Raw genomic sequence first — 25,676 nt, forward strand, 5'->3', positions numbered from 1 at the left:
TGAATAGACAGGGAATTCTTTCCAGATTGAAAGAGGACAACTGGAAGGCTTAGGGAATTCATGGGGCATGAAGAATACATTTGATTTATAGTTTGGAATTTTCCAAAGGGAAAACTTCTTAAAATACTGAAACCTATCAAAGACTACAGAAAATGCCACAGAACTTGCTAATGTTCAGTAAGAGGAAGAGAATAAATGCGAAAAACTTGGAGACATTTATTTTGAAGGCTTTAGAATTTAGAGCAGAAACCTGACTCTCCTTATAAAACATATCAACACAAAAAATTAGTGTCTTCTCAAAAGTGTTACTTTCCCCATGAAAGAAAAAGTCTCAGAGATGTATTTTATCTTTTCTACTCCATGAAGGAGGAAATGAAGAAAAAAGTAAGAGTCTAATCAAGGGACATTCTTATTAAAAATTTTCTTTTTAGGCCTACTATACTTGTAGGTATATCCCAAAGAAGTGTGAGGAGCTAGGGCTTCCCAAATTTTCTCTGAAGAGAAAAAAAAAACCAGTAAGTAAAAGGGTTAAAGTGGGGAAAAAACTCTTAGCAGGGAAGGAAGGGGAGAGATTTAGTTCCTAGGTTTGGGGTACAGCTTCTCATATCCCTGTTTTCCAAAGGCAAGAAGTATGCCACAACGTTTATGACTCATCTTTAAAGAAATACTAAATGACATTTACTCATGGGTACATACCTTGACAGAAATGCAAAACTAGCTTCACTAAGAAAATTATGTACCAAAATATTAGTAAATAATCTAGTATTGGCTTGTTTTAACTAAGAAATACATATCAAGTGAGGAAAACTGACAAATCAGCTGGAAAAATTTTTAATTACATGTCTTAAAAATAAGTCAGATGTCAATATAAGATCACTCACTAGCTTAGATAAAATGTTTTAGTGACTATTCAGCCTATTGCTGTGTATCTTTTCTTCAATACAATCAGGGTTGGTATTATATTAGCTGATACTATTTTAAACAGCATACCTAAAAAGAATGGTAAAACTGAAAACCTCAATCTGTTAGTTCACTAATTCAAAATCAATGCCTGCTCTTTTACTTTGCAGATTCTGACAGATCAGAAAGTAGGTATTAAGATAACCAGTATATAGAAAACTGAAGAAAATTATATTGGGTGGAAAGGACAAAAATGACAATGTGAAAACAAGTAGTCTTGAATGACACTTGATTTCTGAGAAAAATCATGAGAAGGCAGGAAATACTAGCAACTTTATGCAATACATAAAAGTAAAGAGACAAAAACACATAAAGCAGGTCCAACAAACAACAATAGCTGTTAATCAGAGAGTGGTACTCAACATGGAAGGACAGAGCTGATAGCACATTTTTAGGAATTTATGCAGAGGAATGGAAGCATTGGATACAGTTGAAAGAAACAGCACCAGTTAAGATATTATACCCACCCTTTGGAAAATTTTGCTCTTTTCCCCAGAAGTCTATAGAGATTTCAGAATACATCTTAGTCAAAGTATAGGTCTAGAGGCCAATAATTTATTATCGTAACAGTAGGGCATGTTGAAGCATGATATCAAAGTTGGATAGGATGTCCCTGTGAAGTCTTTTCTAGTCCCTTGATTCTACATTTTAATACTATCCAAACACTACTTCTGGGAAATTAAAAAAAAAAATTCTTGTGTATATGACCCCCAATTCATTATTTTAATTAAATGTAGCATTAATCCATGAAACACACTCTTATATCTGGGATTTTTGTATAAATTTGTTTGAAAATATTGTACTGACATTTTTGGCAGAAATTTATAAAGTAGTATTATAAACTAAATCATACCTCTTTTCCTAAGCCATCATTCTGAAATTGGCTGACAGGAAAGGAAGTTAAAGTTTTAATTTTCCAAAATCCTTTATCTTTTGAGATGCTACTATCGTTCTATCTCTGATTGTATAAGAGATTTTAGGAAAACAGGCCGCAGAGTTATTACTTTGTGATTGGTACATGTACTAATATTTATATTATCCATTTCACTCTAATACAGTGAATTTCAGATATCTTCAGATTAGCCTTTCAAAATGGGGACTAAGTAAATAAAAACTTTTTATATTTATATATAGAAGATACTCTGCAAAAAAAAGAAAAATTTAAATGGGCTTTACTTAGTTATATAAGAAGAATTTCTACCCTCTTACTCAGTTTTTTAGAAGTAACATGTTTGGTCTGTCAAGCCAGGCCATAAAGAAAGTTGATGATGTTTTCAATATATACAGGTTGACAATAAATTCTTCAGCTTTAATTAGCTTCTCAAAATAAAGTTAAATTCCAAGAAAGTGTATACATGTGAGTTATATATATGCATATGTATATAATGTGATATGTAAATAATTTATATATGTGTGTATATACACATATGTGTGTATGCATATCATCTATACAGCTCTGTGGAAGAAACATACTTGGGTATCAATTATTATTCGAAATTCCTTATCCAATAATACATCATTAACTTTTATTAACAGTCCAGGCTTTGTTTAGCATCATGTTTAACATCTTGAAAATCAAAACATTAACTTTTTTTGTTCTCAAGGACAGTGGTATTAAAATATCTTTAACATTAGTGGTTAATAATGTTTACTTACAGAACAAAAACTTTTGATATTTCATTGTGGGACTTTAATAAGTCTATTAACATTTAATAAGTCTATTTATATTTCTAGAAACTGAGAATAATTAATGTGCATGGGATACTTGTATGCTAGTATATAATCATATAGTTTTACTGTTCTCATGAAACCAATTGGCTGGCAAACATACTTATTATGGTTTCAAAAGAAACACGCTATTTGACTCACCGGGAAAATCTTTAGGATCTACGTCCTATTGTTTCTGCTTCTGCTGTTGGACATGTATACATTTGGGGATGGAAAAGGGGAAGGGAGAGAGACTTATTAGGGTAATGCTAATATTTGTAGATTTTCCTCTTCTCTCCTAAAATTAGGAAGTTAATAAAAGAAAAAGCAAATGAATGTAGAATGGATTTTTTTATACTAGTACAGCAATTTTAGTAATTAAAAACACTTAAGCTTTGTTCTGTAACTTTTGGACAATGGCCTTTCTTTCCCACTTATTTTCCAATTTTATAATAAGAATTGGCCTTAGAATCAGAATCTAAAGTTTTCCTTTGCTGTAAGAAATAGTTTTGCTTTCTTGTGAAAATAATTGTCTTTTTAAATATTAATAACATCTACAATTGCATATATTGGTAACCTATAAGAAGAAAAGTTCAAAAGATTAAAGCATTCAAAGAACACGAAAATATAGTGGAATATCAGTCAGTGTTACTGGATCATGTCAGAGGTGAATCTTCTTTTATCAAAACAATTCTACTAGGTGATCCATATTATATAAATTTTGGTACCAGATGGCTTATATTATAGGAAGGCTGCAGCATTATCACAAATATGAGAGAAAAAGTTTAATATAGTCAAATTAATCACATGAAAAGGCAAGAACACTGATCATGTCGAATTTTTTCTAATATTTGGAAAATGTTATTAAAAAAGAAGTATAAATATTACTCAAATTTTGAAAACTATGGCAGAAGCAAAATTAAATAAGGAGTAGCAGTAACAAATAAATAAACTTAGACAAAAGCATATTAAATGACAAAATAGCAAGTAGTGGAACTGAATCATTAAGATCAAATGTACTTATACTAAAAGGCATGAAAGTATTAAAAATTCTATTAGGAAAGACTCATCCTAAATATTAAAATAAATAGCAAATACTATTAAACATTACTTCAAAAAAATTGAAAGGAAAAGAAATAACACAAAGCAGAGAAAATGAAAGACATCTCACTATTCCCAATGTGATTATTATTTATGGAATGGATAAAACATGTAGAAAATGTCACTACAGTTAGATTAACACATAAACAAACCAACATGCCACAACTACCTAGTTTTGTAGAACAGTTGAAAAAGCAAATTTCATCAAATTTAGACAGCTTATAATGGAATATATAAGTATGGCGAGGTATTAACTAACCCTAAGTGTCACAACGGGCAGCTTCTAGCCGGTTCGTCGAAGCTGGATCTCGGCCACACAAGGATCACTGGACAAGAAATCAGTTGAGTTGGACTAGAGCTGCCCAATTGTCTTAATAATGAATGCTCCACACTGTCTGTTAAGCGAAGAGAAAGAAAATATAGATCAGAAAGACTGAACAGGAAAGAAAAAGAGCAAGTTAGGGTAGATGAATATAGGACATCAATGTACATTTACTCAATACGTGCAGAACATGTGTACAAATTATATTAGAGTGTTAAGAAGTGAGAGACTAGAGATGAGGAGGGCTCCAGAACTGCTTCCTGCTCCCTGAGAGCTTACAATCTATTTAGACAATCTCTAATCTAATCTAACCAGTACAATGCTTGGTACAAAGCATGAGGTACAGGTTAACACAGAAACAAGTGACTTCAAACATTCCTTCTATTTTTGAAAACATTATTAGGTGGGGTTTAAAAACATGCTTTTAAAAGGGGAGTTTGGCAGAAGGCTGTTCAGAAAGTTGTTCAAAACCCAAAGGATACCCTTCAAGTTGGCAGTGGTAGGTTAGCCATATAATAGAGTAATTCCATGTATCTCGTCATCCTGAGATTTTGTGTTAAGATTAGTTTGGGTCAAAGAAACACCTAGTTGCTACTATTCTTTTGGTACTTTGAGTGTTGGTTAGCTTCTAATTTATGTAACCAATCTGTCCTAAGACATACATACTTTTAAATTTTAGATAGGCTCAAAATTTTCCATATTGTTTCAGTATCTCTAGAGCAGTATTGTCTGATAGAACTTGTTAATGGAAAAGTTCTGTATCTACACTGTCAAATATGGTAGCTACTAACTTAAAATGTGGCTAGTTGCAGTTGAGGAACTGAATTTCAAATTTCGTTTAATTTTAAATAATTTAAAATTGAAATTAGCCTTACGTGGCTAGTGGTTACTATATTGGGGACAGCATGACTCTAGGGGTTTGAATTCATCTGGTTTGCTAAACTCTACAGACTGACCTGAATTTCTCTGGCTTGTTCATTACTGTCCAATACCACTCAGTATTGTTCATTGCTTTATTCTCAGTATCTGGAATACTGGCTAGCACATGGAAGTGCTCAATAAATATCTGGTAAATGAATGAAATTTGTGGTAATATTCGAGTCTGGTCAACTACTCACAGCTCATGGGCAATATGCTCTGGTACTCTCGGAAAATAGAGAAGTGAAGACAAACTGTTCTATGTGAGTGGAAGTGCTTGAAGACTTCATATATCTGGAGAGAACAGGAGCAGTCTTGCTTCATTATAGCTCAAAGAAAAGAACTAGAAATAGCTGTATATGAATAATTTAGGTTGGTAAGTTTGTGAATACTGAAGGGAGAATATAATATTTAATGGTAAGGGATTTAGAAAGGATGTGGATAACAGTTGATGAGAGTGACTAAGAGGGAAAAAATTACTTCAGATTAAAAACCTAAATTCAGATTGTATACATGACTGAAGGATGGAAACTGAAGACAAGGAAGTTTTGAAGAAATAGTAATCTGGTAAGGCAATAATAGAGTTTAACAAAGGGATTTGGCAATGGAAAGAAATATATTATTTTTATAAAGTTAACTGAAAAGGGGACGTAAAATAAATGGACCATGTAGCATCAAGAGGTCAGAAAAATCACTGGTATTGTTTTGATTTTAGGGTATAAGAAAGATGGGCAAACTAACATTAAGGGGTATGGATTCTGAAAATAAAATGTGAAAAACTGTGTATTTGTGATTTTGAGTTAGAGGAGGGAGTGATCACCTATTCATGTGGTTTTTCTTTCTTGTTTTGGCTTAAATTAGGAAAAGAATCAGAGCACTAAGGTTAGATTCACTATTAAACACTATTAAAGTACAGAAGAAAACAGGAAACACTCCCTTATAAGACAGTTTATAGAACAAAGGGAATAGTCAGTAGCCATAATTAGTAGTTGGTAAAAGAAGAAATATATTTTTGAAAGAGATACTGAAAACTCAAACTGAATGTAAGGAAAGAGAACCACATCTGAGTTTAATAAAATTTGAGCACAGGCTGTTGACAGTATTGAATTAAAGAGAATCTAAGAGGACAAGAACTAAGACAGGACCCTTGGAATTTGGCATCAAATCTTGGCAATCTTACATGAGTAGTTTGAATAGATCTCAGGACTGAAGAAAAAGTAATTTCATATGGAATGAAAAAGACACCCTTATACTCTTCTTCTTGCCTTTCCAAAACAGGTAAATTTAAAATATCATTTGTGAAGTATGTAATACAAAATCCTACTGCTTATTATCATATATCCTTAAAGTAGGGGATGATGTGATCCAAAAAACGTTTCTAATTCTATAAGGGATTAAGATTTGATGAGTTGACTCTTGTGAAAAAGATGTTCATGTGTGCTAAGGGGAAAGAAGATTGAGTAAAACGAGAAAAAATGTCCAGTCAGAGGGAATGATAGAATGCAAGGAAATTAAGTGCTCAAACTCGGAATGGAAATAATGTAATGGGATATGCAAATAAAATGTGCTACACAATGGTATAGCTTTCTCCCCATAACAAAAGCATAGCATCGACTTATAATACTGTATCAACTAATATCTACCTTTGTGGTGTCATTAATATATACCTCAACTTGTCTTTATCCGCATATACCCCACATTGATTAATAACTATTTTGGCTGGTAAGAACTTATGACAAATGTAAATATTAAAGTAGTCCAGAGGCCCAGGGTAAAATAATTCATATTAGGTTAAAAATGATTAAAAAGAAATAATTAAAAATAGAAATATATGCAAAGCATTTGTACTGTATTTCACATTATATTTTATGAGGATGCATGATCCCAGCAATGGACTAACCCAAGAATTGTGAAATTATGGCCTTCAGGTCAAGTCTGGCCCATCTTTTGTTTTTGTAAATAAAGTTTTACTGGCACAGAGTCAACTCGTTATTTATATTTTACCTGTGGTTGTTTTCATGCTACAAGTAGCAAATAGTTGAGATACACACTGTGTAGCTTCAAAGCTAAAAATATTTACTATTGGGCCCTTTATCATATAAAGTTTGTTGACTCCTGCTTCAACCTGTTCAGGCTGCAAAAAAATTTTCAGTCTGAGAGCTTCTGAAAATCTATGAAAGAAAACCTTAATAAGATGCCTTAAATATAAAGAGTGTATATATTCCATATTGTGGAAGTAAATTATCACCAACCTCAAATATATTGGATTCACCTTAATTAAATGAAAGTCAAAATCAGACATTACAAGTTTAAGAGGAACCTTGAGAGAAGTTCAGAGCTGTGGAAACTAATGTTTTTGAGACTACAAAGAACAGGATTAACTAGGAACATGCTTAGATATATGAGATTAGTGAGTATCTGTGAACTAGTTACCATAATGTTTAAGTTAAATCTATTCTTATTCTATGTTTTACCATAAGAAATTGAGTTTCCTGTCTTTACAAAAGCACAAAGAACTATCCTGTAATACTGAAGTTTGTTTCTAATACGTCCAAGGCCTTGATTTTTTTAACACTGAATATTAGTGTTTTTTAAAAAGAAAATTACATTCATTATAATATTTGTTGTAGTAAGTTGTGTTTATTTAATGTGGAAAACTGTATTTGCAATGTCTGGTTGGTATTATTCTTTATCATCCGGCTCCCTATATTATTGCTTATTTAGTTTGAATAGCTTCAACCAGTGTGGAGGACTTAAAAGCTCTTAGAATTAGCAACATGTGGCTAAAGACATTTCTCCTTGCAAAAATTTATGTTACAAGTGAAATAAAGTAACTCTAACACAGAGGAAAACTTGTTTTTTAATTCTTGTTTCTTCTTTCTTTATATTACAGGTACAACATAGGTTTTCATAAATAGTTGTCATGGACTCCTTTGGCAGTATACTGACGTATATGGACCCCTTCTCAGAAACATGTTTTTAAATATAAAACATAGAGGATTAGAAAGGAAACAAGTTATATTGTAATATATTTTTATCCATAACCTCTTTGGGAGGGGTCTTTGGACTAGATTAACTTTAAAACTCAATGTAGAATATTATTAACTCTTTTCCTTAAGCTCAGAGGTTAAATGTAAATGATTAGAACAGCAGTTATTCTGTAATACCACTAAGAAATCAGTTTGTAACTTTTTTTTCTACAAAGGTACTCAGGACAGCATATAGACTCCATCTCTTGTATGCATTCATCATTAACGTTTCAAGTATAAAAAATGACATAATATTCAGTTTGGCTATCTTAATGCAGTCTCAGATGGATTTTAACATTTCAGGAAAACCAAAGGCAACAAGATTCAGTTCTGTATATTTAAGAGCAACAATAGGATTCTGAATTTAGTGTAATTCACTAATTCTTTTAGAGAATCTGGTCGAGCTGGGATATACTATCACTTAAAATGTATTAAGAAGATAAAAAGAAAAGTATAGTGATATGAATTGCCATTTGTGTGGAAAACAAAAACTTCCCAACAATTATACATTATAATGACTAAATATATAATATGTATATTGTGGATAATGAACATTATCTTTTGAAGAAGATGTAATACAAAGAAAAGATTGTCATAATTATGACAATATAATCATGGACTGTTAGGAAACAATTTTTGACAGTATTTCAATGTTCATTTTTCATATGAGGCACATCCACAACTAATTATACTACTGAATATAGGAAATCAATAATTAAAAATATGGATTAGAACCCAAGTACCTGAATAATTAAAAAGAAACAGGCTAAATTTTTTAGAATGGATTTAAGTTCATAGCAAAAATTGGTCAGAAAAGTAGAGTTCCCATTAAACTCCCTAACCCCATACATGGGTAGCCTCCTCCACTAACATCTGGCAGTCAGAATGGTGAATTTGTTACAACTGATGATCCTACACTGACACATCATTATTACCTAAGGTCCACAGTTTACATTAGGGTTCACTCTTGGTGTTATATATTCTATGGGTTTTGACAAATGTATAATGATGTGTATCCATCGCAATACTATCATGTAGTTTCATTGACCTAAAGATTCTCTGCTGTATTCATCTCTCCCTCCCTCACCCCCTAGCAACCACTCACTTTTTTACTGTTTCCATCGTTTCACCTTTTCAAAATGTCATATAGTTGAGATTTTATAGTATGTAGTGTTTTCAAACTGCTTCTTTCACTTAGTAATGTGTATTTAAGTTTTCTCCATGTCTTTTATGTTTTATAGCTCATTTCTTTTTGTTGCTAAATAATATTCCATTGTTCGGTTGTACCACAATTTATTTATCCATTCATCTACTGAAGGGCATCTTGGTTGCTTCCAAGTTTTGACAGTTGTGAATAAACCTGTTAATAAACATCTGTGTGCAAGTTTTTGTGTTGACATATGTTTTCATTTTTTTAAAAAGATTTATTTGACAGAGATAGAGGACAAGCAGGCAGAGGGGCAGGCAGAAGGAGAGGTAGAACCAGGCTCCCCACTGAGCAGAGAGCCTGATGTGGAGCTCTATCTATGACCTGAGTCAAAGGCAGATGCTTAATCTACTGAGCCAAAAAGGCACCATGGACATAAATTATCGACTCATTTGGGTGAATATCTGAGATTGAGATTAGATTCTATGGTAAGAGTATGGTTGATTTCATAATGAACTGTCAAACTGTCTTTCAAATTTGTTGTATCATTTCTACCAGCAATAAACGAGAGTTCCTGTTGCTCCACATCCTTGTCAAAATTGTTATTGTCAGTGCTTTGTATTTTCGACAGTGCAATAGGTGTGTAGTGGTATCTCTCTCTCTTTTTAAATTAATATAATGTATTATTTGCTTCAGAGGTACAGGTCTGTGAATCATCAGTCTTATACAATTCACAGCACTCACCATAACACATACCCTCCCCAATATCCCATCACCCAGCCACCCTATCCTTCCCTCCACCCCCAGCAACCCTCAGTTTGTTTCCTGAGATTAAGAGTCTCTTATGGTTTTTCTCCCTCCCCAGTCCCATCTTATTTCAATTTTTCCCTTCCAACCCCCCACGAACCCCGCCCTGCCTCTCAAATTTCTCATTATCAGAGAGATCATATACTTGTCTTTCTCTGATTGACTTATTTCACTAAGCATAAGACCCTCTAGTTCCACCCATGTCATTGCAAATGGCAAGATTTCATTTTCTGATGGCTACATAGTATTCCATTGTATATGTATACCTCTTCTTTATTCATTCATCTGTTGATGGACATCTAGGCCCTTTCCATAGTTTGCCTATTATGGACATTGCTGCTATAAACATTCGGGTGCATATGCCCCTTTGGATCACTACATTTGTATCATTAGTAGTGCAATTGCTGGATCATAGGGTACCTCTGTTTTCAACTTTTTGAGGAACCTCCATACTGTTTTCCAGAGTGGATGCACCAGCTTGCATTCCCACCAACAGTGTAGGAGTGCTTGCCTTTCTCCACATCCTTGTCCACATCTGTCGTTTCCTGACTTGTTGTTTTAGCCATTCTGACTGGCGTGAGGTGGTATTTCTTTGCGGTTTTGATTTGTATTTCCCTGATGCCAAGTGATGTTGAGCACTTTTTCATGTGCCTGTTGGCCGTTTGAATGTCGTCTTTGCAGAAATGTCTGTTCATGTCTTCTTTCCATTTCTTGATTGCATTATTTGTTCTTTGGGTGTTGAGTTTGCTAAGATTTTTATAGATTTTGGATACTAGCCCTTTATCTGATATATCATTTGTGAATATCTTTTCCATTCTGTCAGTTGTCTTTTGGTTTGAAAAAGTTTTTTATCTTGAGGAAGTCCCAACAGTTCATTTTGCCCTACTTCCCTTGCCTTTGATAATGTTTCTATGAAGAAGTTTCTGTGGCTGAGGTCGAAGAGGTTACTGCCTATGTTCTCCTCAAGGATTTTGATGGATTCCTGTCTCACATTAAGATCTTTGATCCATTTTGAGTCTATTTTTGTGTGTAGTGTAAGGAAATGGTCCAGTTTCATTCTTCCGCATGTGGCTGTCCAATTTTCCCAACACCATTTGTTGAAGAGACTTTTTTCCCCCCCATTGGACATTCTGTCCTGCTTTGTCAAAGATTAGTTGACCATGGAGTTGAGGGCTCATTTCTGGGCTCTCTCTTCTGTTCCATTGATCTATGTGTCTGGTTTTGTGCCAGCACCCAGTACCATACTGTCTTGATGATGACAGCTTTGTATTAGAGCTTGAAGTCTGGAATTGTGATGCTGCCAACTTTCGTTTTCTTTTTCAACATCCCTCTGGCTATTTGGAGTCTTTTCTGGTTCCATATATATTTTAGAATTTTTGTTCCATTTCCTTGAAACAAATTGATGGTATTTTGAGAGGTATTGCATTAAATATGTAGAATGTAGATTTGTGACCCAGGATGTGATCTATTCTGGAGAATGTTCCATGTGCAGTAGAGAAGAATGTGTATTCTGTTGCTTTGGGATGGAATTTTCTTTATAGATCTGTGATGTCCATCTGGTCCAGTGTGTCATTTAAAGCCTTTATTTCCTTGTTGACCTTTTGCTTAGATGATCTGCCCATTTCAGTGAGGGGGTGTTAAAGTCCCCTACTATTATGATATTATTATTGATGTGTTTCTTTGATTTTGTTATTAATTGGTTATATAATTGGCTTCTCCCATGTTAGGGGCACAGATCCTTTAAGTATGATACAGTGTCCTTTCTCAACTCTTATTATAGCCTTTGACTTAAAATCTAATTTATCTGATATAAGGATTGCCACCCAGCTTTCTTTTGATGTTCATTAGCATGGTAAATTGTTTTTACTTCTCCTCACTTTAAATCTGGAGGTGTATTTGGGTCTAAAATGTGTTTCTTTTAGATAGGATATCAATGGGTCTTGTGTTTTTATCCATTATGATACCCTGTGTCTTTTGATTGGGGCATTTAGATATGAATTTAGTGCCATTGTATTGTCTGTAAGGTGACTGTTATTGTATATTGTCTCTGTTCCTTTCTGGTATGTTACTTTTAGGCTGTCTCTTTGCTTAGAGGACCCCTTTCAATATTTCCTGTAGGGCTGGTTTAGTGTTTGCAAATTCTTTTAGTTTTTGTTTTTCCTGGAAGCTTTTTATCTTTCTTTCTATTTTCAATGACAGCCTAGCTGGATATAGTATTTTGGATGCATATTTTTTCCCTTTAGTGCTCTGACTATATTGTGCTAGTCCTTTCTGGCCTACCAGGTCTTTGTGGAGAGGCCTGCTGTCATTCTAAAATTTCTACCATTGTATGTTACAGACAACTTTTGTTCCAAGCTGCTTTCAGGATTTTCTCTTTTTCATTGAGACTTGTAAGTTTTACTATTAGATGATGGGGTGTTGATCTATTTTTATTGATTTTGAGGGGGATTCTCTGTGCTTCCTAGATTTTGATGCTTGTTCCCTTTGCCAAATTAGGGTAATTCTCTGCCATAATTTGCTCCAGTATATCTCCAGTATACCTTCTTCCCCCCTCTCTCTTCTCTTCAGGAATTCCAATTATTCTAATATTGTTTCATCTTATGGTATCACTTATCTCTTGAATTCTCCCCTTGTGTCCAGTAGCTGGTTATCTCTCTCTTTTTAGCTTATTTATTCTCCATCATTTGGTCTTCTATATCACTAATTCTCTCTTCTGCCTCATTTATCCTAGCGTAAAAACCTCCATTTTTACTTTTTATTTTATTTTTTTTAAGACTTTATTTATTTATTTGATAGACAGAGATCAAAAGTAGGCAGAGAGGCAGGTAGAGGGAGGAGGAAGAAGGCTCCCTGCCAAGGAGAGAGCCCGATGTGGGGCTTGATCCCAGGACCCTGGGATCATGACCTGAACTGAAGGCAGAGGCTCTAATCCACTAAGCCACCCAGGTGTCCCCAAAGCCTCCATTTTTTTTTTTTTTTAGTTTTCAATTTTTCATAAAAATATAATATATTTTTATCCCCAGGGGTACAGGTCTGTGAATTGCCAGGTTCACACACTTCACAGCACTCACCAAAGCACATACCCTCCCCAATGTCCATAACCCCACCCCCCTTCTCCCAACCTCCCTCCCCCCACCAAAGCCTCCATTTTTAAAAAGGATTTTATTCATTTATTTGATGGAGAAAGATACAGCAAAATAGGAAAAACAAGCAGGGTAAGTGGGAGAGGGAGAAGCAGGCTTCCCATAGAGCAGAGAGTCTGATACATGTTTGATCCCAGGAGCCTGGGATCATGACCTGAGCTGAAGGCAGACGCTTAATGTCTGAGCCACCCAAGCACTCCAGAGCCTCCATGTTTTTATTGCACCTTATTAATAGCTTTTTTTAATTTCAACTTGGTTAGATTTTAGTTCTTTTATTTCTCCAGAAAGGGATTTTATTTCTCCAAAAGGGATTCTCTAGTATCTTCCATGCTTTTCTTGAGCCCAGGTAGCACCTTGATATTTTCATTCTGAACTCTGGTTCTGACATCTTACTAATGTCCACATTGATTAGGTCCCTAGCCATCAGTACTGCCTCTTGTTCACTTTTTTTAGGTGAGTTTTCCTGCCTTGTCATTTTATCCAGATAAGAATAGATGAATGAGAGAACAAAATACTAAAAAGGTAGCAATGACCCCAGAAACATATATGCTAACCAAATCGGAAGAGAAGAAAGGAGAAAAAAAAAGTGTGTGTGTGTGTGTGTGTGTGTGTGTGTAGTGATATATATATATATGTATCACACAAACATATATAATATATATAGTATTTATTATATGTATTATCATTATTATCAGACTGGTGAATAGAACAGAGCCACACACTTGATTTGGGTGTATTTTGGTCTGTTAGAATAAACTGCTTCCCAAAAATTTAAAGAAAAACTTATATACATACAAAAATAATGATAAATGTGGTGAAGTGATGGAATATGAATGTAAAGATGAAAACTGAAAAATATTCTAAGAAGAAATTGATAAGAAGTTGGTTGAAAAAAGAAAAAGAAAAGAGGAAAGAATGTAATTAGGCTGGAGACTAGAACAAACGTATGTGCTAGATTTAGGGTATATTTTGATCTATTAGAAGAAACTGAATCCCAAAATTTTTAAGAAAGAAAAACCTGTATGTATATGAAAAATAAGGTTAAATAAAATGAAGGAATAGAATACGACTGTAACAATGAAAATTTTAAAAGATTTTTAAAAGGCAGTGATAAAATATTAACTATTAACTTTAAATAAGTAAGAGAAAAATTTAAAGAATAGAATAAGAAGAAAGAAAATTAAAGATTTAACTTGGAAAGACTAAAGAATCATGGGAAAAATGCCATGAATTCTATGTTTTGTATTCCCGTAGCTCTGAAGTTTTGCAGTTCTCATTGATGGGTGAACTTCGTCTTAGCTAAAAGCTAAGACGATGTTCTTGGTGACCTCCTGGGGGGCGGGGTTGTTGCAGTAATTCTCAAATGTCTTTGACGGAGGTGGAACTGGGGCCAGGCTAAGCAATCTGCTCAGGTTCTATCGGTAGCTTTTGTTCCCTGAATGCTTTCCATAGAGCTTTGGAGGATGGGAATGAATATGGCAGCCTTCTAATCTCTGGCCCTGTAGGAGCCGAGAGCTCAGGGTCCCTCTCTTCAGTTCACCCTCAGAGAAAAGCAGTCAATCCCTCCCATCTCCCTGGTCTCCAGCCACATTCTGTGCCACGCAGCCTATGACCAAGTATTTCTATCTCTGGCGCATAGCCCCCTTTGGAGTGTCCAAATCCTGCTGATTCCTGCAATGCATTCCCACACTGCTCCTCCCAGAGGAAGAAGGAGGGGGTGTCCCCGGATCTGCCACTTGTGAGGTCCCTGCTCAAAGAGTAGTGGACCAACTGTGCCTTGGATCGTGGTTTAAGGTAGCCCTGAGCTGAGCTCACTCTTTGTCTCTGTCTCTGCAGCCAGCTTCCCTGCTGATATCTGGGCAGCTTTGCACTCAGGCACCCTGGGTCTTTCTGTGACCTCTCAGGTCCTGAGACTCCACTGTCCCCATGAGGGCTCCACCCCCACTTAGCCTCTGGAGCATTGTCCTGCAGAGGAACAGATTTCAAGAAGTTCCTATTTTGTGCTCCACTGCTCTACCGCTTGCCAGGAGCTGTCCCCTCCCCCCGCGGTCTATCTTCCTGTGTATCACCTTGGATTCATCTCTCCGCATGCCCTACTTTCCAGGAAGTGATTGCTTTTCTGTTCATAGAATTGCTGCACTTCTCTTTGATCTCCTGTTGAATTTGTAGGTGTTCAGAATGGTTTGTTAACTCGCTGAACTCCTGGACCTAATGATATTTAGGTCTCCTACTCCTCCACCATCCTGCTTCTCCTGTGGTATCTCATTTTAATTTGCAATTCCCTATGATGTTAAATATCTTTTCATATGCTTACTTGCCATTTGTGTATCTTCTTTGCTGAGGTGTCTATTAAGGACTTAGCCCTGTTTTTAATCAGTTTCTTCATTTTCTTATTGTTTAGCTTTAAGACTTCTGTATATATTTTGGATAACATTTCTTTATCAGATATGTTTTTGTTTTCTTTCAATCTATGGTTTGTCATTTCATTCTCTTGACATTCTTTCACAGAGCTGAAGTTTTTAATTTTAATGAAGCTCAACTTATCAAATATTTCTCTCATGAATCATGACTTAAATGCTGTATCCAAAAAGTCATTGTCAAACTCATGGTTATTTAGATTTTCTCCTGTGTTATCTTCTAGGAGTTTTACAGTTTTATATTTTACATTTAGATCTGTGAATTAATTTTTGTGAGAAGTGTAACATTTGTGTCTAGATTCACTTTTTTAAAAAAGATTTTTAAATTTATTTATGACAAAGAGAGATAGCAAGAGAGGAAACACATGCACAGGGGAGCTGGAGAGGGAGAAGCAGGCTCCCTGCTGAGTAGGGAAGCCCAATACGGGGTTTGATCCCGGGACACTGGGATCATGACCTGAGCTAAAGGCAGATGCTTAACAACTGAACCACCCAGGTGCCCCTTGATTCACTTTTTTGTATGTGGATATCTGGTTGTTCCAGTATCATTTGTTGAAAAGATTATCTTTTCTCCATTGTGTTGTATTTGCTCCTCTATCTAAGATTAGTTGAATATATATATGGGTCTGTTCTGGGCTCTCTGTTCTGTTAACATTGATGTGTCTGTTCTTTTACTAATACCACATTGTCTTGAATGCTATAGCTTTATCGTGTCTTGAAGTTGAGTAGTGTCAGTCTGCTGGCTTTTTTCTCTTCTTTAAATATTGTGTTGGCTATTCTGGGTCTTCTGTCTTTCCATATAAACTTAAAAATCAGTTTGCCAATATCTATAAAATAACTTACTGAGATTTTGAATGGGATTGTGTTGAACCTGTATAAAGTTGGGAAGAACTGACATCTTGACAATACGGTGTCTTCCTATCCATACACATGGAATATCTCTCCATTTATTTAGTTCTTCTTTGATTTCTTTCATCAGAGTTTTTAATTTTTCTCATCTAGATCTTGTACATATTTTGTTAGATTTACACTTAAGTATTTCATTTTTATATTCACAGCTGGTGAGCACAGAAACAACTGACTATTGCATATTAAGCCTGTATCCTGCAGCCTTGTTATAACCGCTTGTTACTTCCAGGAATTTTTTGGTCAGTTCTTCTGGATTTTCTGTATAGATGATCATGTCATCTGCAAACAAAGGCAGTTTTATTTCTTCCTTCCCAATAGGTAATTTTTGTTTCCTTCTTGTCTTTCCTCATTTGCTAGGACTTCCAGTACAATGTTGAAATGGAGAAGTGAAGTGAAGACATCTATCTGTGCCTTGTTCCCCTTGTTCCCCCATTAATACTTTCACTATAGTACAGATGTACCTTTGAGTCCACATATGAAAAATTTTTTAATGTAACATTATATTACAAGTAACAGTTAAAGTGAGAAAAAAATTATGGGCTTGGGGCATGGACAGATCTGAATATAATCTTGAGGGTGAAATATTACTAATTATACTTACAGCACTTCAAATATTATTTTTCATATGTAATGTTCAATATAAATGCTTGATAAATTGAACTACTGAGAATGAGTTGTTACTTAAGACTTGTCATATGGTAGCATCCATATAACATGTCTATGCAAGGGGTAACTTGTTTATGTGATTTTTTAAATTAACTTATGACCCATAATTTGTTTAGATTCTGTCAGATTTGACAGTATACAGTAATATGAGTCAGATACAGTAATAAATAATTTTAATCCATAAGGTTTTTTATTTCGGGTGCAGTTTCAATTTAATCCTCTAAATCTTTGTCAGATTAGAAGGATAAGCAAACTGATTTGATTTTGACTCCCTTCTTATTTTTAAAGAAACTTTCTTGAAGAGTATTCAAGAAAGGATAAAACTTACAAAAGTCAAGATAGAAAGTGAAAATAAAGGAGATGAGGTAACCTCCAAGTAGTACAAGCAGTATGAATTGATGTAATTTGGTATATATGAAAAAGACAAAATTGACAATATAAAACAAAACATATCCTATAAATATTTTTCAAGTAAAAGTTGTTTTGGCCAATTTTTAAAGTTGAGAGAGGAAGTTTTTAAATAAACCTTGATTAAAATTTCCTGAATGACATAAATGTCTATTCCTTAAAGGTTTACAAGAGGAAATAGGAGGTTTTCACCCTTGCAATGAAGAGCTAATAGAGTTTAGATTAAGAACATTTCACTGCAGAAAGCATGAAGGAAGGTAAGGTGTTTTGCAATGCACGAATGCTTTAAAATCTGTCACCAATGTATTCATTCTGAAGTTTTAAAGATAAGTAACAGACACACGCTCTGAAACAACACTGTTTCATGAAAGCTCTAAAGTCTGAAGTATTCAAGAAAGAATGGCTAAGTGAATACACAAGAAATTTCAGTATATTTTAACTGATTTAATTGTGTGGAGAAAACTCAAATTGATAGAATCTTAAGTCTGAATAATGGAAAAGTAAGCAAACATAACTGCTTTAGTAATACATATAGAAGACATTTCTAAGTAGAACACTAATGTATATAGCATGGTGACTACAATTAATAATACTGTATTGCATATTTGAAAGTTGCTCAGAGAGTAGATCTTAAAAGTTCTTATCATAAGAAAAAAATTGTAAGTATGTGAGCTTTTGGGTGTTAACTAGACTTACTGTGATGATCATTTCATAATATATACATGAATATGTTGTACACCTGTAACTAATATGTTATATGTCAATTATAGTTCATTGCTATTTCTCTCACATGTTACTTATTGTGTTGTTTTCAGATGTTTTGTGGTTTTCACCTTGAGAAAATCTTCTCTTGAGGGTATCATTAGCTAAGATGGTTGGTAATATTTAGTTGGCTGGAAAAAAAAATAAGAGGACTGGAGAGTGGTCCTAGTTCATGCTGTGGCTGAGGAGGAGTGGGGACTGTTATGACCAGGACAGAGAGCACTTAGGTCTCATCATCTAGGTTATAACAATGCTTTGCTGCTATTTCAGTAGGCAACCTTGTCTACTAGGGGTCATTCTCTCAATACTTCTGCCTTGCACCTGCTCTCCTTTCATGCATGTAATTCATTATAATTACTGAAAATAGCCTGTATAGTTTATTGAATTTATATTTACTTTGTGACTAAAATATTATCAACTTGTGTGATTGTTAGAAAAGAGGTAGCTTCTCTTTGCAAGGAACAAAATTTATATGTATTATTCATATATAGTGTTTTTAGGGCTTACTTATTTGAATCTGTGTTATGATATCAAAGTCTCTTATCACAGCTGTGTTTCTTTCTGTTGGTATTTCTAGAAGTTTTTACTTTATATTTTATGTTTTTACTTTTACTAAGAAGCCTCTGTACTCAAGATGGGGCTTGAATTTATGACCCTGAGATGAAGAGTTGCACACTCTGCCAAATGAGCCAGCCAGGTGCCCCTACTTTTTACTTTTGATGTTACATTATTAAACTGACCTTTTTCATTTAATTAAATTAATTAATTTTTAAGGAGATTTTAAAATTTATTTTTAGAGAGAGAGTGAATGATTGAGAGCTGGGAGAGGGGATGGAGGGAGAGGAAAAAGGAGAATCTTGAGCAGACTCCCCCCTGAGTGTATAGCCTGACATGGGGCTCAAGCTACCCCGAGATCGTGACCTGAGCTGAAATTGAGAGTCAGACATTCAACCGACTGAGACGCCCAGGTGCCCCCTCTATTTTATTTTTTAAAGTTCTATCTAAGTAATCTCTACACCCCATGTGGAGCTTGAACCCACGACTCTGAGATCAAGAGAGGCATGCTCCTCTGACTGAGCCAGCGGGAGCCCCTATTTTATATTTTTGATGTTATATTATTAGACTTAATTCATATTAGATTTGACTTTTTATCATAATAAACTGGACTTCTCTGTCTTGTTTACAATGCTTTTTACTTTGAAATTTACTTTTTTTTGGGGGGTATTTCCTATTTCTTTATTTTTAAAGATTTTTTTTTAAATTTATTTTTTATTTAATTTCGACATAACAGTATTCATTATTTTTTCACCACACCCAGTGCCCCATGCAATCCATGCCCTCTATAATACCCACCACCTGGTACCCCAACCTCCCACCCTCCTGCCAATTTAAACCCTTCAGATTGTTTTTTAGAAATTTACTCTCTTATTAATGTCATCCTGGGTTTTTTCCCCAATGTTCACATTTGCCTGATATATCTCGGCTGTTAACAATCTGATGTTCATTGCACTTTTGAAGTTAATTTTTAAATTTTTATTAAAAGTAATTATATACCTAGTTTTAAAAATCAAATAGTGGTTAAAGGGTAAGGAAATAAAGTTTTAACACACTCTTCCTCCCTTGCCACTCCATTCCTATTTCACTTCACTTTTTCAGAGGTGGCCACATTCATTTATTTCAGTTGTTTCTTCTAGCATTTATTTCTATATTTCTGTCTCTATTAAATGAACAATTTCATTATCTAATGACTTCTTACTTCTTTATGGTAGATAAAGATTTTAACTCTTTTATATCTCTTTTATTTCCTAGTCCATCTTCTTTACATCATAAGTTTTGCTTAAGTTTGTGTTTAAGTTTGTTTTTTAATTATTATGCTTAAATGCTATTCACTAATGAGTCATCTTGTATATTATAATTATGTTCTCTCTTTTTTAAAAAAGATTTTATTTATTCATTGGACAGACAGAGATCACAAGTAGGCAGAGAGGCAGGCAGAGAGAGAGGGGGAAGCAGGCTCCCAAGAGCCCAATGCGGAGCTCCATCCCAGCACTCTGGGATCATGACCTGAGCTGAAGGCAGAGGCTTTAACCCACTGAGCCACCCAGGCAACCGCCCTACGTTTTCTTTTTTGAACAGCTTTTTGTTTTTTATTAATTGCTTCATTTTCCCCACTCATTTAGGCAGTTTTCTTCAAACCTCTGGCTAAATCTCTCTATATTCCTTCCACAGTTCTTTAAGATACCTAATACAAGTTTCTACACAAATAAAAATTACTTCTCCTGCAGAGAACAATCCTGAATCTTGCTCCAGTTCAAGGCTGACTACTTTTTAAATCAGCTAAACAGCTATCATCCCAAGAATTCTTTTTGTTATCATCCTCAGAATTCCCATAGCCTTTGCCCCTGTTTTAGATGCCTTTTTTTTTTTTAAATCCCATATCTTTTCTTAGTTTATTCTCTTGTTTGGTGAAATATGTTTAGCAGCATCCTGAGTAAAGGATGCATGTGGGGCAAAGTTTTTTGAGACTCTACTGTATGAAAATGTATTTTTTCCATTTTTACTTGTCTATTATAGAATCCTACATTAAAATTTTCATTAAATATTTTTAAAGCTTTGCTCCATTGTTTCCTAGCTTCCAGTGTTGCTGATTCTTTGTATGTGATCTCTTTTCTTGCCGTAGGTTTTTTTCTTTTTTTTTAAATCCCTGCCATTCTGAAATTTCATAATAATGTGTCTTACTGTGAGTCTTTTGCAGTAACTATGCCAAGTAATTGGTAGGCCCTTTTAATCTAACGACCCTTGTCCTTAACTTCCTAGGGGATTTTATTGTGTTAACTTTTTGCTAACTTCCTCCAAACTATTTCTTTTTCTGGAATTAATATTTTACTTTTTGGATCTTCTAATCTTTTAAAAATTTTTTGGATTAATCTTCTAATTTTATCTTTTTCTCTATTATTATTCACCTCTGTCTCTTTTTGTTCTTTTTTCTCAAAAGTTTTTGCCTATAATGTTTAACCCTTTTACATTTAATTTATTTCAGCTATCACATTAATGGAAAAACTAGTACAATTTAAGTAAGGTATACAGTTTAATTAAGAGGATTGTATTAATGTTCATTCCCTGTACCAGTGCCCTTTAGTCAAAGAATAGTAGGGTGAAGGATATACAGAAACTCTATTATTTCTACAACTTTTCTGTTAATCTGAAAACAGTTCAAAATACAAAGTTAAAAAAAGTAAAAAGGACCAATATGTTTGAGAAAAAATGAAGTGTTTGCCAGGATGTCTGTCTATGCATGACCACGTCTCATTAATTTTCTCTCGAAGAGAATATTAATTATAGTATCTTTGATATTTTCTTCTGTCCCCTGCATTATATGCTTCTTTCTGTTTGTTATGGTCTCACATTCTGGAGGCCCTCTTCTAATGTGATTGCATGTCCATATTTAAGAAGGATGCTCTAAAATCCCAATGGGAAGTCCTTCGTGCATAGATAGGTTTGTCAATGAACTTTACTGTTAGGGATTTCAGAAGACCAGCTAAGTTTTTCTCTTGGTAGAAAGCACGCTTAGGTTGGAACCCTGGATCTCCCACTTACTAGCTCTGCTACTTAGGCAATTTACCTTTCGTGCTTAAAGTTATCAAGTTTAATATTACCAGCAATCAGATATGTTGGCATCTTGTATCCTTTGAAATGATACACTGAAAAGGGCACATCACTTCTGTGATATTCTTGTCCCAAATGCACAACTTTTTAAAAAAGATTATATTTGTTTAAAGTAATCTTTACACCCAAAGTGGGGCTTGAACTCCCAACCCTGAGATCAAGAGCTGCATGCTTTACCAACTGAGCCAGCTAGGAACCTCTGTATTACTGCTATTTAATCAAGAGAAGATACCAAACTCATATTGATTGATAATCAACAAAATAACTGACTAGTAATTTTTTACTGACTCCTTAAATAACTGACTCTTTAAAAGTGTCAAAGTCATGAAAGACAAGGAAATACTGTAAATTTCACAGATTGGAGGAGAATAAGAAGAGATCACAAATTAATGTAACATGAGGTCTTGGGTTAGATCCTGGAACAGAAAAAAAAATATGTGGGAAAAATTGGTCTGTAGTTTAGTTAATAATACTGTACAAATGCTAATATTTTTCTTCTAATTGTTCTATGATTATATTAGTTGTTAAAATTAGGAGAAGGTGGGCTAGGGGATACATAAACTCTATATTATTTTTTGAAACTTTAAGTCTAAAGTTATTAAAAAATATATGGTTAAAAAAAATAAAGGGACCAGAATGTTTGAAGGAGGGTAATGGATACTTATCAGAATTTTATACATGGATTTCCTCTCATTAATTTTGCTTGAAGGATGGTGAATCCCTTTTGACTTGTAAATTCAAAACAAACCAAGGGTGTTTTTGTTTTGTTATTAAAATTTCTGCTTGTTCTTTTTATTCAATTTTTTTCTTTATTCTTTTTGAGAATTACTCTTTTTTTGGTTGGATTTGTCTCTATTCTCTCTAGTGTAACATTTTATTTTTCATCATCATTTAATCTTTCATGTTATCTTCTGTATTTTGAAAGAATTTTAAAAAATTCTTTCTATATCAAGGATTTGTTTTTATGTATTAACTACTGGTCCTTTACAGAAAAGAAAAATTTAATTTTTTCCATCATATCAATAGTTTCATACAGTGTTTTCTTACTGGCCAGCAACCATTTCATCCTTCCTGTTTTTCAGTCTGTAATTACTGGAAACATGGGATATGTTTTTACAAGTTTATTTAATTTCCTCTTATATATATGTTCTTAATACATATATCCATATTTATGCTGTTTATCCTTACCTTCAGTGTAATGTCACATGCAAAAATATTTTCATGGGGGGCGCCTGGGTGGCTCAATGGGTTAAGCCTCTGCCTTGGGCTCAGATCATGATCTCAGGGTCCTGGGATCAAGCTCCACATCGGGCTCTCTGCTCAGAGGGGAGCCTGCTTCCCTCTCTCTCTGCCTGCCTCTCCACCTACTTGTGATCTCTGTCTCTCTCCGTGTCAAATAAATAAATAAAAAATCTTAAAAAAAGTATTTTCATGGGACCTATACAGTGTATACTTTACTGTTTAGCCTATCCCTAAATGAAGTTCTGTCCATAACAATTCTAAAAGATTCCTTAATTCCTGATTCCTCTTACTATCCCCATCCTCTGTTTTATGTTTATAGTTTAAGAAAGAGGCTTGATACACACAGAACCTATGCAATTTCTACTGCTTAACTCAATGAGCTTTTTTGCTCCTACTGTCAAGTTCTCTATTGAATAAAGTAATTCATTCCATAGAATCTGAGACTATAGTTTGACATGTACAATGAATGAAAATTTTTAGCCTCCTGTATGCCCAGAACCGCAAGGCACAGATTTTTTTCTGTCTCTGTCCTCTAGAATGCAGTGCTTTACATTTGTTGTCCTGTACTCTGAGGACTTGCTGAATGTGTGGGAATTTTAGTCTCTAAACTGCTTTATAAGAAGTGTTAATGATACTGAAATGAGGAAATGGTTAGGAAGAAGATAGTAGTGGAATGTTTCTGTAAAGTGAAGTGTCTTTGATTTTTAGTTTAAGTGGACACAATGGGTCTCTGAGCTAGAAACAGAACAGGCCAAATCCTTTTCTAATTTACTTCTGAATCACAGTGTCCTTCTAAAGGGTAAGATGTAATAGGTAAATAGCTGTGCTTTTCTTTCTTTCTTTCTTTTTTTTTTAAAAGATTTTATTTATTTATTTGACAGAGAGAGATCACAAGTAGACAGAGAGGCAGGCAGAGAGAGAGGTAGAGGGAAGCAGGCTCCTTGCTGAGCAGGGAGCCCGATGCGGGACTCGATCCCAGGACCCTGAGATCATGACCTGAGCCGAAGGCAGCGGCTTAACCCACTGAGCCACCCAGGCGCCCGATAGCTGTGCTTTTCATTCAAGTCCAATTGGTGTTTTATTTATTTATTTTTTTAAAAGATTTTATTTATTTATTTGACAGAGAGAGAGATCACAAGCAGGCGGAGAGTCAGGCAGAGAGAGAGAGAGAAGCAGGCTCCCGCCAAGCAAAGAGCCTGACGCGGGGCTCGATCCCAGGACACTGAGATCATGACCTGAGCCGAAGGCAGCGGCTTAATCCACTGAGCCACCCAGGCGCCCCCCAATTGGTGTTTTAATTAGAAGAAATTCTTTATAGCCTGGAAAGTAGTTAAATATTATTCTGAATATAAAATATTTTCATGAAAGCTATTCTATATTGGAGTTAAAAATGAACATTTAATGTTTTCATTTTTATTTATATTATTTTTTATTTAAATTCAATTAACACACAATGTATTATTGGTTTCAGAGGTAGAGATCAGTGACTCAACAGTCTTATATAATACCCAGTGCTCAGGATATCATGTGCCCTCCTTGATGTCCATCACCCAGTAACTCCATCCCCCAGCCCACTTCCTCTCCAGCAGCCCTCAGTTTATTTTCTGTTATTAAGAATCTTTTATGGTTTGTCTCCCTCTCTAATTTCATCTTGTTTTATTTTTTCCCTCTCTTCCCCATCATCCTCTGCTTTGTTTCTTAAATTCCACATATGAGTGAGATCATGTGATAATTGTCTTTCTCTGATTGACTTATTTCACTTAGCATAATACCCTTTAGTTCCATACATGTTGTTGCAAATGGTAAGAGTTCATAAAATGAACATTTAACTTAAAGGCTAACTTCAAATTATAATTTCCCCAGTCTCCAGGATCTCAGTTAATTTTCATAAGAATGAATTTGTTAGATACTTGTTTTAATGCAAAAATGGAAAAGCACTGTAAAACAGAAATACTTTAGAATTTTCTATTTCTACCCTTCTTACCTAGGGATTTGATACTGATCTTAAAAGCATAATAGTTCAAATGCCCAGATACACAGAGATTTTCCTTTTGTTCCTTCCTGTAGTCTAACTACAGGGCTAAAAATGGGATAATTTTATGATTCTGTGATTTCGCTTTCTTGACTTCAAAACCTAGTTCTTTTTAAGATGGGACTCTGCTGAATTAAAAAAAAATGATACTCTAATTAATACCATATTCATGTAGTAGTTTCTATATTGGTCAGCTTTACAATATATGTCGTTGATCTGACAGAATATAGTAGTGTGTACCTTATAGTCAATGAATAGTTTCTGGCAGTCTTTTACAGTAGTTAGACTTGTGCTCTGAGCTCTGAATAAAGTTTTTGTTTTATTGATTAGATTTGGTGCTTCACAATAGTTTTGGCGTCAGAAATTACTTACTCTGGAATATATACAGTTAATACCCTTAAATTATAATCATTAGAGCTTAAAAAATGACATATACTTAT

At 34.5% G+C, this 25,676-nt stretch overlaps 1 protein-coding gene across 1 annotated transcript in view; it reads right to left on the reverse strand.

Moving 5' to 3' along the window:
* Nucleotides 1–4,051: 4,051 nt before the first annotated feature.
* The window catches only part of BOLL (boule homolog, RNA binding protein), a 51,156-nt gene continuing 29,531 nt past the window's right edge, over nt 4,052–25,676 (reverse strand). Inside the window, 1 exon segment of the mRNA XM_044244343.1 lies at nt 4,052–4,159. Within this exon segment, the coding sequence (XP_044100278.1) occupies nt 4,052–4,159 (108 nt within the window).

The sequence above is a fragment of the Neovison vison genome, chromosome 3 (genome assembly GCF_020171115.1).
Source record: "Neovison vison isolate M4711 chromosome 3, ASM_NN_V1, whole genome shotgun sequence".
Classification (NCBI taxonomy): Eukaryota; Metazoa; Chordata; class Mammalia; order Carnivora; family Mustelidae; genus Neogale; species Neogale vison.